The sequence below is a fragment of the Chiloscyllium plagiosum genome, unplaced genomic scaffold, assembly GCF_037043375.1.
Source record: "Chiloscyllium plagiosum isolate Xiang-an unplaced genomic scaffold, Cpla_swu_hap1 HiC_scaffold_2, whole genome shotgun sequence".
Lineage (NCBI taxonomy): Eukaryota > Metazoa > Chordata > Chondrichthyes > Orectolobiformes > Hemiscylliidae > Chiloscyllium > Chiloscyllium plagiosum.
Window position 1 is genome coordinate 155167468 of NW_028270140.1, and position 14177 is coordinate 155181644.

The 14177-nt window shown below is 44.3% G+C and overlaps 1 protein-coding gene across 5 annotated transcripts in view; it reads right to left on the reverse strand.

Moving 5' to 3' along the window:
* Positions 1-136: 136 nt before the first annotated feature.
* Positions 137-14177, reverse strand: part of dab2 (DAB adaptor protein 2) — a 39886-nt gene continuing 25845 nt past the window's right edge. For 4 of the 5 annotated variants that reach the window (XM_043703026.2, XM_087975134.1, XM_087975142.1 and 1 more), the window contains 12 exons: positions 13314-13412; positions 12763-12894; positions 11490-11576; positions 10779-10796; positions 9968-10015; positions 8939-9001; positions 6327-6887; positions 5817-5928; positions 4186-4827; positions 3462-3529; positions 2335-2408; positions 137-1395 (listed from right to left, as the gene is read on the reverse strand). In XM_043703026.2, coding sequence (XP_043558961.2) covers positions 2352-2408; positions 3462-3529; positions 4186-4827; positions 5817-5928; positions 6327-6887; positions 8939-9001; positions 9968-10015; positions 10779-10796; positions 11490-11576; positions 12763-12894; positions 13314-13412 — 1887 coding nt within the window. In that variant the 3' untranslated portion in view covers positions 137-1395; positions 2335-2351. The remainder of the gene's footprint in view (positions 1396-2334; positions 2409-3461; positions 3530-4185; positions 4828-5816; positions 5929-6326; positions 6888-8938; positions 9002-9967; positions 10016-10778; positions 10797-11489; positions 11577-12762; positions 12895-13313; positions 13413-14177) is intronic. The other variant, XM_087975155.1, reaches the window with a different exon arrangement.

The following is a 14177-nucleotide window of genomic DNA, read 5'->3' on the forward strand; positions in this document are numbered from 1 at the left end:
GTATTCACTTCAGGTATAGCAGTGACAGACCATTTGTCCCTCTTTCAGAGCAGGAGGGTGTATCCAATGGCATTGGATTCTCCATTCAACTGGTTCAAACTTGCACAGGTGGTGATCAGAATTGAACAAGTCAGAATAATGCATTATTGGTTTATTAAAAGACCACAGTACAGAGATTACATTTGAAATAGTTACAGCTTATAAACAACTTTCCAGGTGAGCTACTATTTAGATAGACAGATGAGGGGATTAATGAGATCAGGTAATAAAGGACCTGCAGTAACTGTTACAATACTTTTGCTGGTGATTTGACAAGGGTTGTTGAAACATTGAGATGATCTTTGATCGTATTAGACCAAGCCTTATGCCTTAAAGGCTGACATGTGATCTGTATTGAGATGCAAGGTAATACTTGCAGTGCACCTGTGCAGAGAGTGGCCAGCTCAGGGTGGTGTATGCTTCAGGTTAAAAAGATCACAAGGACAAAACATTGCAGGAGCTGACTAAACCATGCTATAGTGTCATTGTGAACTATAAAAACATTAAAAATATTTAGTGCAATGTGCTACATTACTAGTGGCCTGTGGGGACAAGTGCATTGTAGAGTATCTAACTGGCACAGGAATACTGCTCCATCTGGATGAGAGGGGATTTCAGGAGCCAGAGTTTTATCCCAGTTAGTGACATTGATGAAGCCAATTTATAACAAGAGTACAAGTACTTATTTGGCTTAGGACTTCATTATACCCAACCTTCCATTTGAATTAAGCTTAAGAATGTGCAAAATTGCATTTCTTGGTTTCAAAGAGCTCCCAAAAAAGGTGTTGGGTTTTCCCAGGTGCTGCAATTCTAGGATGCCACTGACAGATACTTTAACACTCTTGGAAAAAGAAAAAAAAAAAAGGTGTGCCAGCATACAGTCACAAGTCAGTAAAAAAAGCTAGTATCTGACATTTAGAATCAGACTTCACTCCCATGTTATACTGATCCTTTCAAAAACAGGGATTAGACACTGTCTAATCAAGGCACTGGTGTATAAAAAAGGTGACCAGACAGGTCCAGGATGGGAGTCAAAATGAAAGATCACCCAGTTACAACAGCAAGGCAAGTGAGAATTAAATTGCCTAAAAGAAAACTTAAACACCAGTCACAAGCATTGGCTTCAAGGGAAGGATTTGCTGGCTTGTAGCAGCTAGACAGTAGAGCTGCCTTTACACAAACATTTGAATTTTTCTTCCTGGTCACAGGATTAAAATTCAATGACAATAAACACTAACAAGTCAGAAAACCTGGAGGACAAAGGCCCACTTATTGGAAACCTGGTACAATCATTAACCCTTCTGTTCTGTGCAAAGGCTGCTGCTCGTCAAAGCCAGATGATCAAATTTGGAATACCTGGGAAGGAAAAAAGTTTACCATTTTTAAAATAAGGTCAAATCTACTGATATGTTAGATACCACAGCCACTGGTCAGTGGTCTCCTAGTCCCAGCTCAGTCAAGAAAGCCATTTTATCAAAAACCCTGTGGTCAGATCCTTTGACCAGATCATAAAACTAGTTTAATGGAAAAAGTCCAGTTGATGAATCAAAGTAAGCCAGTTTGATCATATTAAAATCAAATAGTTAATGGATTAAAGCACATGTTGCTGATTCAGTAATGGAGAAAGTCACACCAAGTCTGATATGAATCAAGAGTCAGTGGGTATCCCTCTCTAGGTGCTACTGAACTAGATGGTTAAGATAGTTAATACTAAACAGAAGAAGTTTTAGATTGAAGAATTCTGTATAGGCTGATCAAAATTGAATCTTTGTGTTCCTGCCCAATTATAACTCAAGTAGCAGCATTAACAGCATCAGGTAATCAGAATTGGGAGTTTCTGGCAGAGACACATCAGGCAATACAGCCAACTAATTGCTGAGTAAAGCATTTTCACTAACCTAGTGAAAGATTCCAATATTACTTTATTCAGGCTGCATTTACTGCTGATCGGGTATCAGCTGGTCTCATTAGGACTTAGACCCTGTTATGGACACAGGGTAGGCCATTTCTTCAGAGTGGTGAGCCTATGGAATTCTGCTGCAAAGAGACTGGAGGGTCACTTTAAATATAGACCAGATAGGGAATAGGGCCATACAGACTTCTCCAAATGCCAAGAGTTCAAAGGATCTAGAGAAAGCAGTAACAGGGGACTGAGTTTGTGGTCAGCTATGATCCTATTGAATAGCTGAACAGTTTATACCAACTCTTTCTAGGGTTGGTCATGATTGAAGGCTTTGGTTGCAGAGGTCCTTAGAAGTGACAGGGTTGAGAGTCAGTATTAGCAGCGATACTTACAGACCATGTAGAGAATGTTACACAAATGGGTTTCCAAAGGGATCTCCAAATGGGTCAGATGGAGCAGGAACAGCCTAAAAAAGGTAGTTTGTAGTTAGAGCAAAGCATTCAATTCCAATCATCATGAGTAAATGGTTTAGAGTAATGGAGACAAGACTAGCAAGGCACAAGATGCTCCACTTCAGTGAACATTGGTAGATGAAGCAGGTCACAAATCAAAGGTTAGAACCTTCAGGGGGAGGTATAACAGTGATACTATTTGTTAGTGTAATAGCACTGGTCAACTGCTTTCAGCACAGCTCAGAGGTGGATTGCTTCCTGTTTTTACATTTGTAGTTCATGGACCTGGTATAAATGAGACAGGAATGTTTACTCTAACCTGTCCTGGGAGTGAGATGGAGGTGCCAAGGGCACTTCACTTAGTTTAAAGGAGAGAGTTAAGGTCTACAATTTGAACATCGGCACCAGGTGGAGTTCTTTGAGAACAAGTTGCTGTGATCAGTCACTAAGAATGCACACAAAACACTACCCAGAGTCCACAGGCAGACTTCTTCCCTGCACTGTTCGTCTGATGGCTTCTAGCCCCATCTCTGATGGATGTGGGGAGACAGGGAGGAGCAAGCTTGGGGGTTTAGGTGAGGTGTGGCCAAAATTGCTCAGTCATGAATACACATGAAACAGGAATTAGAGACTAAGGTGTGAGATGTCAGGAGTAAGGGATGAGAGAATGTAGAACAGCTGCAAGCTGGAGACAAGGTGCTCTTGGTGCAGGCAGGCCAGAGGTGATGGGGATATTAGATTCAACAGCAAGTCCCAAAATCTTCAGTCATTGGACTGAGGTGGGGCAGGACGGAAGTGAACAGTCTTTAGTGCCATCTCAGGGCAGTGTTAAGTATTTGGGTCAGTAGTATAGGAAGGTAGTGACAATTCAATGGACTACCCAGACTGGAGGGGAATACTCAAGGCTTAAAGTCCACCTAGCATTGGCTGGGCAGTCAGGGAGTTGTTCAAAGGTAGTTTATACAGCATGGGTTTCCTTTGGCCCATTGCCTATGCTAGTATGTACAGTTGATGTCACTGCAGGTGGCGATTTACCAAGATCATTCCTCAAGTTAATTTGTACTCACTGGTGCTGAATCTCCACTGGTATTAAAAGGATTCAGTGTCGAACTCTGGCTCGGTGCTGCTGGAGCTGCTGAAAGGGAAAGGTCAGAATTAGTGCCCTTTGACATAGGTCCAAGTATTAGTAGATTTGGAGAGGCACATGGAGACTATTGTTCCCTCACCAGGAAGGGATCTGTCTCAAACCCAATACCCATCAACTCAGTGCAGAAGTACACTTGCAGACTGCAGTATCTTGAGCAGCTTCAGAATTGAGAAAATTCATAACCACTCAGGCCCCCAGCCACCACTCCAATCTGCAGTTAATCTCAATTACTCCTTAATCTTCCTGACCAGAAGGGAACTGAAGCAAGTCATTCAGCCCATTGAGTCTGTTCAACCACTGCTCATTAAGCAGCAAGACTGGAATTGTCATCTGCATTTCCTATCTGCCACAATCCAAGAGCCTCCATTGCCCTTTAGCTGCTGGTTCAAGTCTTACCTTTCTGGCAGCTCATCCTTGAGCTGCATTGACCAACTCTAGGATAGGCATGGACCAGGATTACCCTATTTCTGGGAACTAAAACGCAACATTGAGTTTACCAGATTAGAAGGAGAATGGGAAGCTTATGTCTTTCTGACAGGCTGTAGTAAGGCAAGTGATTATAGGCAAGGGGAGGTGGACTACTGGAACAGTTAACATTAACCAAAGCCTTCTGAGAACTTTTCACCCTCCCTACGAAAACTTACCATTTGTTGTAGATGAGAGTTGATTGATGTCAAAGTCATCATGGTCAGCAGTTTCCTGGGGAACACCTACTTTGCTGGTGAAATATTGGCCAAATGCTCCTGATGCCCCAGCAACAGTTGGCTGCTCACTTTTCCGAGCAGGAATAGTTGGGGGCTTGGTGATTTGGAAGTCTTTAAACAGTTCCTTGACACTTTTCTCTTCCTTCTCTCCTAGTGGGTCCAAGGCAGTGAAGGCACTAGTTTGAGGCTTGGAGGATTCTTGCAGGCTGGGTCTTGGTGGTGGGGGAGGTGGGGACAGTGATGTCCCAGCAGAAGGGACCAGACCTACAATGGGTGGCACCATAGAAAGGGAGGCAGCAAAAGGGTTGGTGCCAAAAGGAGTGGTCTGCAGAACAGGCTGACTCCAGACATTGGGTGGGGCTAGGCTACGTTGCCCCCAAGTGGCGGGTACAGGTGGGACTCCAAATGGAGCTGGCTGGCTCCAGGCTGCAGCTGGCTGGCCAAAGACATTGGGCTGTCCAAAGGGAGGCTGTGGGCCAAAGATAGGTCTTGGGGGCATGGAGCCAGACTGAGGAAGAACTGGAGGCTGCTGTCCCCATGGCATTGGGTGAGAAGGTCCAGCAGGAGGTGGTCCAGACAAACCTAGAAAAGACAACATGACATTTGGTGATGCTGAAAATAGCAGTTCAGTGATGACAAGTAACAGTGGACAATTTGGGAGCAAGTGCTTAGCTCAGCTCAAGTACAACAGTAACATTCATTTGTAGCCTATAGGGGTCACAGGCTGGACCGGGGGTCTTTAGCTGCTTGGGTGGAGCTACTTTGAACTGTAGTCCACCTGCTGGGATCAGGTGTGAACCCACAATGCTTTTATGCAGAGAATTGACAGAGTTCTAAAATGGCCTATGCTGTATTTTTGAATGGACTTAGTATTTCAAGTAGCTTTGGACTAACTTCAATAGGTTCAACAGTAAATATTTCTGCTAGATCACTTTAGTTCTGAAGAGTCACTGGACTTAGTCTACAGTACTGGCACCATCTGTGGGCGGAAAGCAGTGTCAGATCTAGCATCTGCAGCTCCTGGATTACAGTAAAACTGATCAAGTGCTGAGGAGACTCAATCTGGTAAGCCTTCATAACACTCGAGAGTCAGATAAAGGGAACCAAAACTACAGGGTGGATTGACTAGGGCCAGTGGCTCAGCTGTGGGGAAAGAGGTAAGTCAGCTGGGGTGTTGGAGATAGGGCAGAATTAACAAAGAGTATGGGCAAGTGTTTCCCTTGGAGGGGAATGGATGTGATCAGCAAGAGGTTGACAGGAATGAAACAAGTTCAGAGCTGGGGTGGGGGCTATCTAGTCTACTTGAGGGACAGGGCCCAACATTAAGTGACACTTTGAAATCAGAATAAGTCTACAGGCTAAGTGCTAGAAAAATGGGAGTAGAATTGATGAACTGAAGGTACAATGGATGTTAGAACAAAGGAGAAGAGTTAGTTGAACAGCATGGAGTTAATAGCTATTGAACATGAACTGACTGCAATTAGATCAAATATCAACATTTTACAAGTGCACTGGCTCAAACAAGCTCTCCAATTTGCAAACGTTGTAGTTCACTTCTAGAAAGGAGTTACCTGGGCTGACGTGTGATGAGGAACTTGGCACATTGAAAAGATCCAGAGGGATCTGGCCCGAGGGTGGAATACTGGAAGCAGGTGGGCTGGGTCCAAAATTCTCACTGGCCAGCTGAAGAGAAAAGCCAAGAAAAGGTCATTTCATTCAGAGTCACATCAAATAACCCAACTACTCCTGGCTCAGTCTTGCTCAGGATGCCCCAGGGTCTGGAGTTGGTGACCTCTCTACATTCTCCATTAACAGGAGCTGGTGCCTCACCTCATGGAGACTGAGGATTCAGTAATGGCCTCCCAAAACTCCCCCAGGAGCATCCAAGATACATGCCAATGGAAGTCTGACAGCATAGCATCAGCCTGGTTAGTTGGTGCCATGCTGACCAGATTGTTTGAAAAAGCCATGCCTCAAGAATCCCCAAAGCTGGAAAATTAGGATCTAGTTGTTCAGCGAGAGAGTGTTAGCAAGTATAAAAAAGTGCCTGTTAAAAGGGGGTTAGAGGTCATGCTGGTCACCTGATTGTTCTTCCTGCCTCGAGCTCCTTTTGCATTTTGTGGTGGAGGGGACAAGGTCACTGCATCAAAGTTCTGCATCAGGAGGGAGTCCACTTGCTTGATGTTTGCAGCACCCAGGGAGCCTGGTTTTAACCCATTCTGTGCTGGAGGTGTGGCCCCTGAGATCTCAGCAAAGGGGTCAGTGGTCACTCTGCTACCCAATTCAGCTGGATCCTGCCCCACTGCTCCATTCAGTCCCCAGGACGGAGTATCAACTTTCACACCAGTGGCAACCTGGCTAGGGGGCTGGTCAAAGTCATGGCCAAGGTGGTCTCCACTCTGATTGGAGAGGAAGGGAAGAGCTCCATCTTTCTGATCAGAAGGTTTTACAGAATCAACTGGTTTAGGTGGTGCTGATTGGTTAAGTTCAGAAAAAGGGTCATTCCCAAAAGGGTTAGGATCAGGTGCAGGGAAGAAGTGAAGTGAGGAAGCAGGAGTCACTTCCTGGAGATGATCTTTCATGCAGGTGTTCAAAGGGTCCATTTCAGGAGAAGACAAGTCTAGCAAACAGCCATTTGATTCCTAATCATTGACAGAAAAGAAAAATTTTAATCAACACAAATACAAAAAAGTTTGAATTATTTGAAGTAGTTAGCAGGATAAGAATACAATCTTTTCCTAGTGTACAACATTCTTGGAAAGAAAATCCTTTCCACAGATCTTAATGTGGACCCTGAAACTGGTAAATGCTGGCAGGAGAGAGTTTGTGCTCACATCTCAGCCTGGTCACCAGTCTAGCCACAATTCCTGCAATTGTACAATTTAGAACTTGGAAAAAAATTGGTGCATCAACTAAATATTCTTTAGATGCCATGGGATTTAGAAATAGATTTGATGTTTGAAAGTTAAGCTATTAACGTGAACAAGTTCTCAACTGAAGTTAAAAAAGTGTAGGGTGCTGCAATTAGTGATCGGTTGGCACCCAGGAAAGTGATTGAAGAGCCAGGCCATGATTGACTGACCAGGCCTCAGGAAATTTGAAAGACTCATCCACTTACATGACATGCACCCAGTTAGTGATCAGTAAATCATATCACCTTCAAACTCCTAACTCAGGAGTGTATGAAAGCCAAAGTTGAAGATTTGCCAGATGTCAAACATGCTATTTACACCAACATCTTGCATATAGATTCTGGATATTCAGCTTTGTAGCCATGAATAGAACAGAATAGCACAGGCCCTTCAGCCCTCAGGTGCTAACTTTTGTACCAGCTTCCATGTGCCTATGCAAGAGTCAGCATCCAGAGTGTATCTGACTACCATTGGTAGTGCCTGAGTGGGAGTGAGAAGAAAACCTGACATCTGCCTTAAACCTTCCTCCAAATCACATCCTTTGATAGCTATTTCCACTCTTGGGAAAAAGTCTGACTATTCCTATAGTGTACACCTCAGCCTTGGAGAGCAAGAAAAGCCTATTGTTCCCTCAACCTTCAAGAGATGCCTTCAGTCCAGGCAGCATCCTGAGCAGTCTCCTCTGCACCAGAACTGAATGCAGCTTTGTACAAGCTAAAATCCCCAGGTTGTTAGGGTTGGATTCACTTTAGGGAAGGTTATGGCTGAGCTAGCATTTATTTCCAGTAGTTTACATTCCTACAGTGTAGAAACAGGCCCTTCAGCCCAACAAGTCCACATCAACCCTCCAAAGAGGGACCCACCCAGACCTATTCCCCTACATTTTACCCTGACTAATGCACCTAATCTACACATCCCTGAACACTGGACAATTTAGCATGGCCAATTCACCTAACCTGCACATCTTTGGACTGTGGGAGGAGACCCACCAGACACCAGCAGAATGGGCAACTCTGGAGTTGGCACAAGGTGGGAATTGAACCTGGGTCCCTGGTGCTGTGAGGTAGCAGTGCTAGCCACTGAGCCACCGTGCCCTTAAGACAGCTTATCACCTTGAACTACTGCAACCTGAGTGCTGTAGGTTGACCCACAATGCTCTTGATAGTGATTTTTAACCCATTAAGCCTTGCAGGTTAGGGACCTGGTGCAACATTACACAGATTTAGCTGTGTCACATTAAATCCAAAGCAACTACAGACCGAGTCAAAGAGGGAAACCATTGCTCCAGTTAATCATTTAGTAATTCCCACAAGTTGGGTTGGGCAAGAGCCAAGAACAGGCAAACTTATTTTGTGACAGTCCAGCTTTGGCATAATTTCCCATTTTAAAACAGCACTAACCTTGGAACATAAGCCACAAGTACACACTCCAATGTAATCCAAACATCTCAGGGCGAAGAGGTTTAAAAAAGTGGGAGGTCAGAAAGAGACACCTGCTGGCTAGCTACTTGCACAAGTTAGCTTTTAGTAAATCTAAGTACTGCCAGCATTCTGTTAGAATTGACATTAGAGGGCTAACCACCTCACTGGAAGCATGAGATGTCAGCAATCCAAATTCCATTAAGTCTGAAAGGGGTCAGATTAAGACCCTGGAAATATCTAACCAGATTTCTTCAGTCTCGCTTTAGAGATATAAAACCAATTCACAGCTTGGTAAAATAGGTTTCTATTGAGACAGTCCTGTCTGCTAGTGGTACAGATGACCTAAACAAATTAACTTACTGCTGGGGAAGTGATGTCAGGAGGTGTTGACATGTCTCCAAACAGCTGCATCTGATCGATATCCTGTTTAAAAGCAGATTCAAAAAAGATGAGTTAGAAAGATTCTCTAGAAGGGAGAATTCAGCCACCCTCAAGAATTGGACTTTTACTTTAATGCTCATGACAATGAGGGGAAGTCAGTGGGAACATTCAACATTAGCCACTTCTGGCATCAGTTGTGGTTATAAGGTCAGAGCAAAAAAAAAAAAAAAAGAGACTCGAGAAGTTTCCCTCAAGTAGAGGGAGGTATTGCACCTACTAGCTGAATAGTATCCAGTGAATACTACATCTCAAATATAGACCATGCTTATTGTTGAAACTGTTGCACTGGGGTCTCTACTTGACCTAAGCAAAACAGACCAACCTAGCTACAGTAGAGATTGCCAGTTGCTGCCCACCCAGCTTTAGCAATAGAAGAATGGAGATTAATCCCAATAGGTGCATTAAAAAAGGGAGGTAGACCTTTCAGACCACAAGTATGTTCCTGAGAAGAACAGGTCAGCTTAGCTGGCAGCCTGCATTTGTATGGCAGAATGACTGATTCATGTACCAGCTAAGACCACCACAAAGATCCCACCCTCTTGGCCTTGACTGAGTATTATGACCCTCTGGGTTTCAAACACTACCACTTACATTGACAAGAGCATTCCAGACACTGGAAACTCCATAGTAAAATCATGAGCAATGAATCTTCACTGTCTCTGCCTGTAACCCTTTGTGGCTATTCCATATCTCACTTGCAGGAACAGAATTAGGCCATTAAGTATAATCAAGATTAATCCGATCATGCCAGTATTGGCATCAATTAATGCCTCAACTCTTTCATTCAAGTGCTGCACCATAAAGGTAAACCCTCAGGTAAGAGGATGGTCAGCTTTAGATACCAAGGGCTCTTTGCCTTGACCATCCATGCAGTTGTATTAAATTACATTGACTCTTGTCATCCACCCTAGCAACATGTACAGAGTTCTGTTAAAGCTGAATACTTACACTTTTAATTTGAGATACCTGGTCAAAGTTCAGCAGTGGACTACCATTCTGTGAGAAACAAGGAACAAGCATTAGACACAAGCTCCAGGTTAGCTAGAGTTTCCCAGTTAAACAAGACAGTGATCCAAAACCTGGGAGGGAGCGATTACTGGAATTTCAGGTGGTGCAATTAGATCAGACAAATTAACCCACCCCCAAGATATGGTAAGAGCCAGTATTGCACTTTTAACTCATGCCTTTGAAGCAGCAGCAAGGGTGGGTGACCACCACCTAGGTCTAGATTAGAGTGGCGCTAGAAAAAAACAGGTCAGACAGCATCCAAGGAGCAGGAAAATTGACAGTTGGGCGAAAGCCTAATTAAAATTGCTCCTCTGATGCTGCCTGACCTGCTAGGTTTTTCTAGCACCACTAATCTAGACCACTGCCAGCATCTGCAATCCTCACTTGCGGAGTTGAACACCATCCAGGGGCCTGCTGCAGAATGAGCTAGATATCAAATAGGGGAATGGAACATCACCAGGTAGGCCAGCTTTTATTATCCCTGCCCAGTTATTGGTAAGAGTCAGTCATGGTGGGGTCTGGTATAGACAGACTGAGGAAGTGAGTGAACTAGATGGGTTTTAAACAAAAAAGGTTTGATTAGGCTTAGTGGATTCGTTAGGTTAAAACACCCACCATTTGCCAGATGTGAACCTGGGTCTCCAGAATATTGCAGTCTCTGGATTAACACTGATACCACTAGGTATCCCTCTAGTGAGGGGAATAGGCTCCCTCCGGGAAAGGAGAGCAGTACCACTGCTAGTGATCTTACCTCAGTGGGTTGGCCCTCCTGCAAGAGGAAAGAAACAACAAAATTAGAGACTTATGCTGGAGTCAGTATGTGGCCTGTTAAATATTTGGCAAGAGGGACAAACAGGTAGAGGAATGAGGTGAGAATGCATTTACTTACACCTTGCATGGAAGGAGGATAATTTAGACTAGTCAGCAACAGTACATGGGCAGGCAGGAACAGGTTTAGTTATAGATTAAGGACAGAGCTTCAAGGAGCTGAATGGCTTTGAACTACAGGAATGAAAGCGATTTGCTGACAGTTGATCCCATTGGATATTAGGTAGTAGCTAGAGCCAGTGGCATTTGTACAGCCTCAGGGCTCTCCTGCTAGGAGTCAGCCCACAAGAACCAACAAGGTTTAAAGCAGCCAACTCCTGAAGTGAAGTTTGCTGAAAGAAGCCTATGGTCTGGATGCTGTTGGGACAATTTAGGGACTTCACAGGAAGAGGATCTGGAGAGACCAGTGATCAATGCACCTCATTAAATTCAAGGTGATCTCGCACTTACTGATTAGTCCAAGTTAGATAACCCTAATCCACAGGACCAATAGGTCCTGGTGTGCCTCACTGCCTGAGCCACCTCACCACCACCCCACTTGTTCCCTTCCAAGAATCACATTCTATGCAGGCCCCACATTGCTCTAGTCACTTGAGCAAGGGATGGTCTTCAAAGGAAGATGCATATTCCTCACCTTAGACTGATTCTCAGCTTCTTCCTTTTTCTTCAGATTGTAGATCAATTGAAAGAGATCCTTCAGATCCACAACTAGTGCCTCAGCCTATCGACAGGAGAAAAAAAACCACATTTCTGACTGCAGTCAATTAGGAAATTGATCATGAACTCTTCAGTGTTAGGAATAGGAGACCTGGTCATAAGTACTAGGAGTGTTTGCTACTGTAATTACCCTCCTGGTAAAGAATCCCACTGGCCTCAGCCTCCTGCCTCACTTGAAAGAGTGCCCCTTTGATAAAGGGGAGCAGCAGTATTCTAGTCACCCTACCCATGCTCTTTAATCTTGCATCTCTGGTCCCCTCTGATCTACTCTAGATCAGGGAGATTTCCTACCCTGAGAAGGTGCTCTAACTGGAGAGCTGAAAGAATCTCCTCTGCACCCTCCCCACTGCAATCAGAACTACAGCACTCAACTGAGCTAACCAAAGTCAGTCCAGCTCCAATATATCTTGCTCTGAATCCTAAAACTGGTAAAAGCAAGCATCTTATTCCTTAATTACCCTATAATGTGTTGCCCAAAAGGTAACACCAGAGAACCCTATCCTTCAACCCCCAGGGTGCCATTGGTTAGGCTGAGGGAATCACTTCACATCTCTGCCACTGATCTGCCCAGCCCCTTTATATTCTTGTAAGGGCCTTACTCCTCACTAGTAAATCTGACAACTGATTCATATTCATTGATAACCAGATGGAGGGACTGACTCCATGGTGCACTAGTGGGCACCAGCCTTACCACTGTTAAGCCAGTTTTGGATCCCACTTGCTAAGATACTGCATTCCATGTCTTCACCCCATTTCCCACATGGGATACTTAAAGGCCTGGTTAAGTATCCATAATGACATCAAGTCACCCACAATCTCAGGAATTATAGTGTAGTTGAATGCAACACTCCCAGCCAGTGGGTTGGTCACATGGGAACCAGAACATACATGGTCCAATCCCATAATAGTAAGGAGGTCTACCCCTCATTGATTAGACTGATGCCCCTTCAAGCTTTAACCTCAAACTCAGCCAGGACTATGGGAACGTCATTCCCGTTATCTTCCAGGAAGAGAACGTGGACAGTTGACATTTGTTACCCAATGGGATTGCTACAAACGTTTGTACAGACTGCCACAAGCAGGTAAACAAGGCTAGTGACTGAACCATGGTGTGGACACCTTAGCCAGCTGACTGGGCCATGGCAACTGGGTTTCAGGTGCCTAGCACTTCTCGGATTCGGTTACCCTACCTGCTGGGCAGTCTTGATGGCAAAGAATTGATGCTGTCCTTCTGCACCACAGACATATCCAAATGCACGGTTATCGGTGACATCTCTGGCAATGAAGGAGATCCTGTTGACTGTATGCTCATACTCAATCACCTGAAAAGAAAAAACCCCACAGAGTGCAAGTTAAAAATGCCCTCTGGTTTAAAGGAATGGGATCTGTAGGAAGTTTAACCCAATTAGCTACAATTCAGTGATAGTTCAATATCCCAAATGGGAAGTGTCAGTTCAGAAGATAGAGGTTTTTGTAGGAATGTTATCATTTACATCGCAAAATGCTATTTGACAACTATGTAAATTCAGCCACAAGTACTTAGTTTCAGGGTATGAAAGATTTGTTCAGAGAACAGCTGGGTTCCTTACTTGAGGAAAGACTTTGCTATGGCAGACTGACCAAAGTGATTCTCAAATGGGGTTATCTGGGTTTAAACTTTAAGGGAAGCTTTCTGGTCTATGCCCAGCTCATTAAGTTGGAGAGACTCCCATTCCACTGGGTCTACAGTGTTGTTACTTACTCCTGTCTTCTCATCAATTAGCTTGATTCCTGATAGAGAGATGGTGACCCAAATCCTCTGCTTGTGTTGACCCTGTGCACGAGCAGCTATTGCTATACCCTAAAGGGGATGAAAACAATTCCATTAGACATTTACACAAGAACCAGTTTAAACTGAATGGAGGGCTCTGCTCTAGAGTTTAATGGGTTAATTCTGTTCAAGATTGACCAAGGACCCGGTTAGTTGGAAGTGAATTCAGTAACAAGATGCATTAAAAAGTAGGCAGTGCGACAGTTTGTACAGTTCCTGCTTAGTGAGGTGCATGCATATGAACAGATTACATTAAACTTGTTTGGCTATTGGAGGTGGTCTAGACAGGCTGAGTGTTTTTCCTAGGAGGGGGTGCCAATGGAGGTGCAGAGTTTAAGGACTGATTGGTGGGGGGGGGGGGGGGGGGGGGGAGAAAAAGAGGAAGCCTCTGGGTAAACTGGTGCATTTTAGGCAAGGAGCATGATGATTAAAAGGAATCTTTCCATGGGAGTGTCAGGAACCCAGATTAGAGGGTGGCAGAGGTAGGAACCACCAAGACATTGTATTGAGGGGAATATGTAGTAGTATTTACAAGGCTATTGGCCAATGAGATTAGATTCTTCATGATTGGCATAGAGTGGCCTGGAGGACTGTGTCCTCATGCTGTAAAACCTGGCTAATTTGGTTTTGCTTTCTGAAGCCCATATCCCCACAGAATTACAGTAAGCTTTTGGTGTTCATAAAGTCCATTTTACTGAGACTAGAGACCTGGTGAATTGGGGTTGTTAGAGTGTCAAGACTTGATGTTTATACCAAGACAGGAGTGGACATTAGAAGGGATCTCGGGGAGAGGAT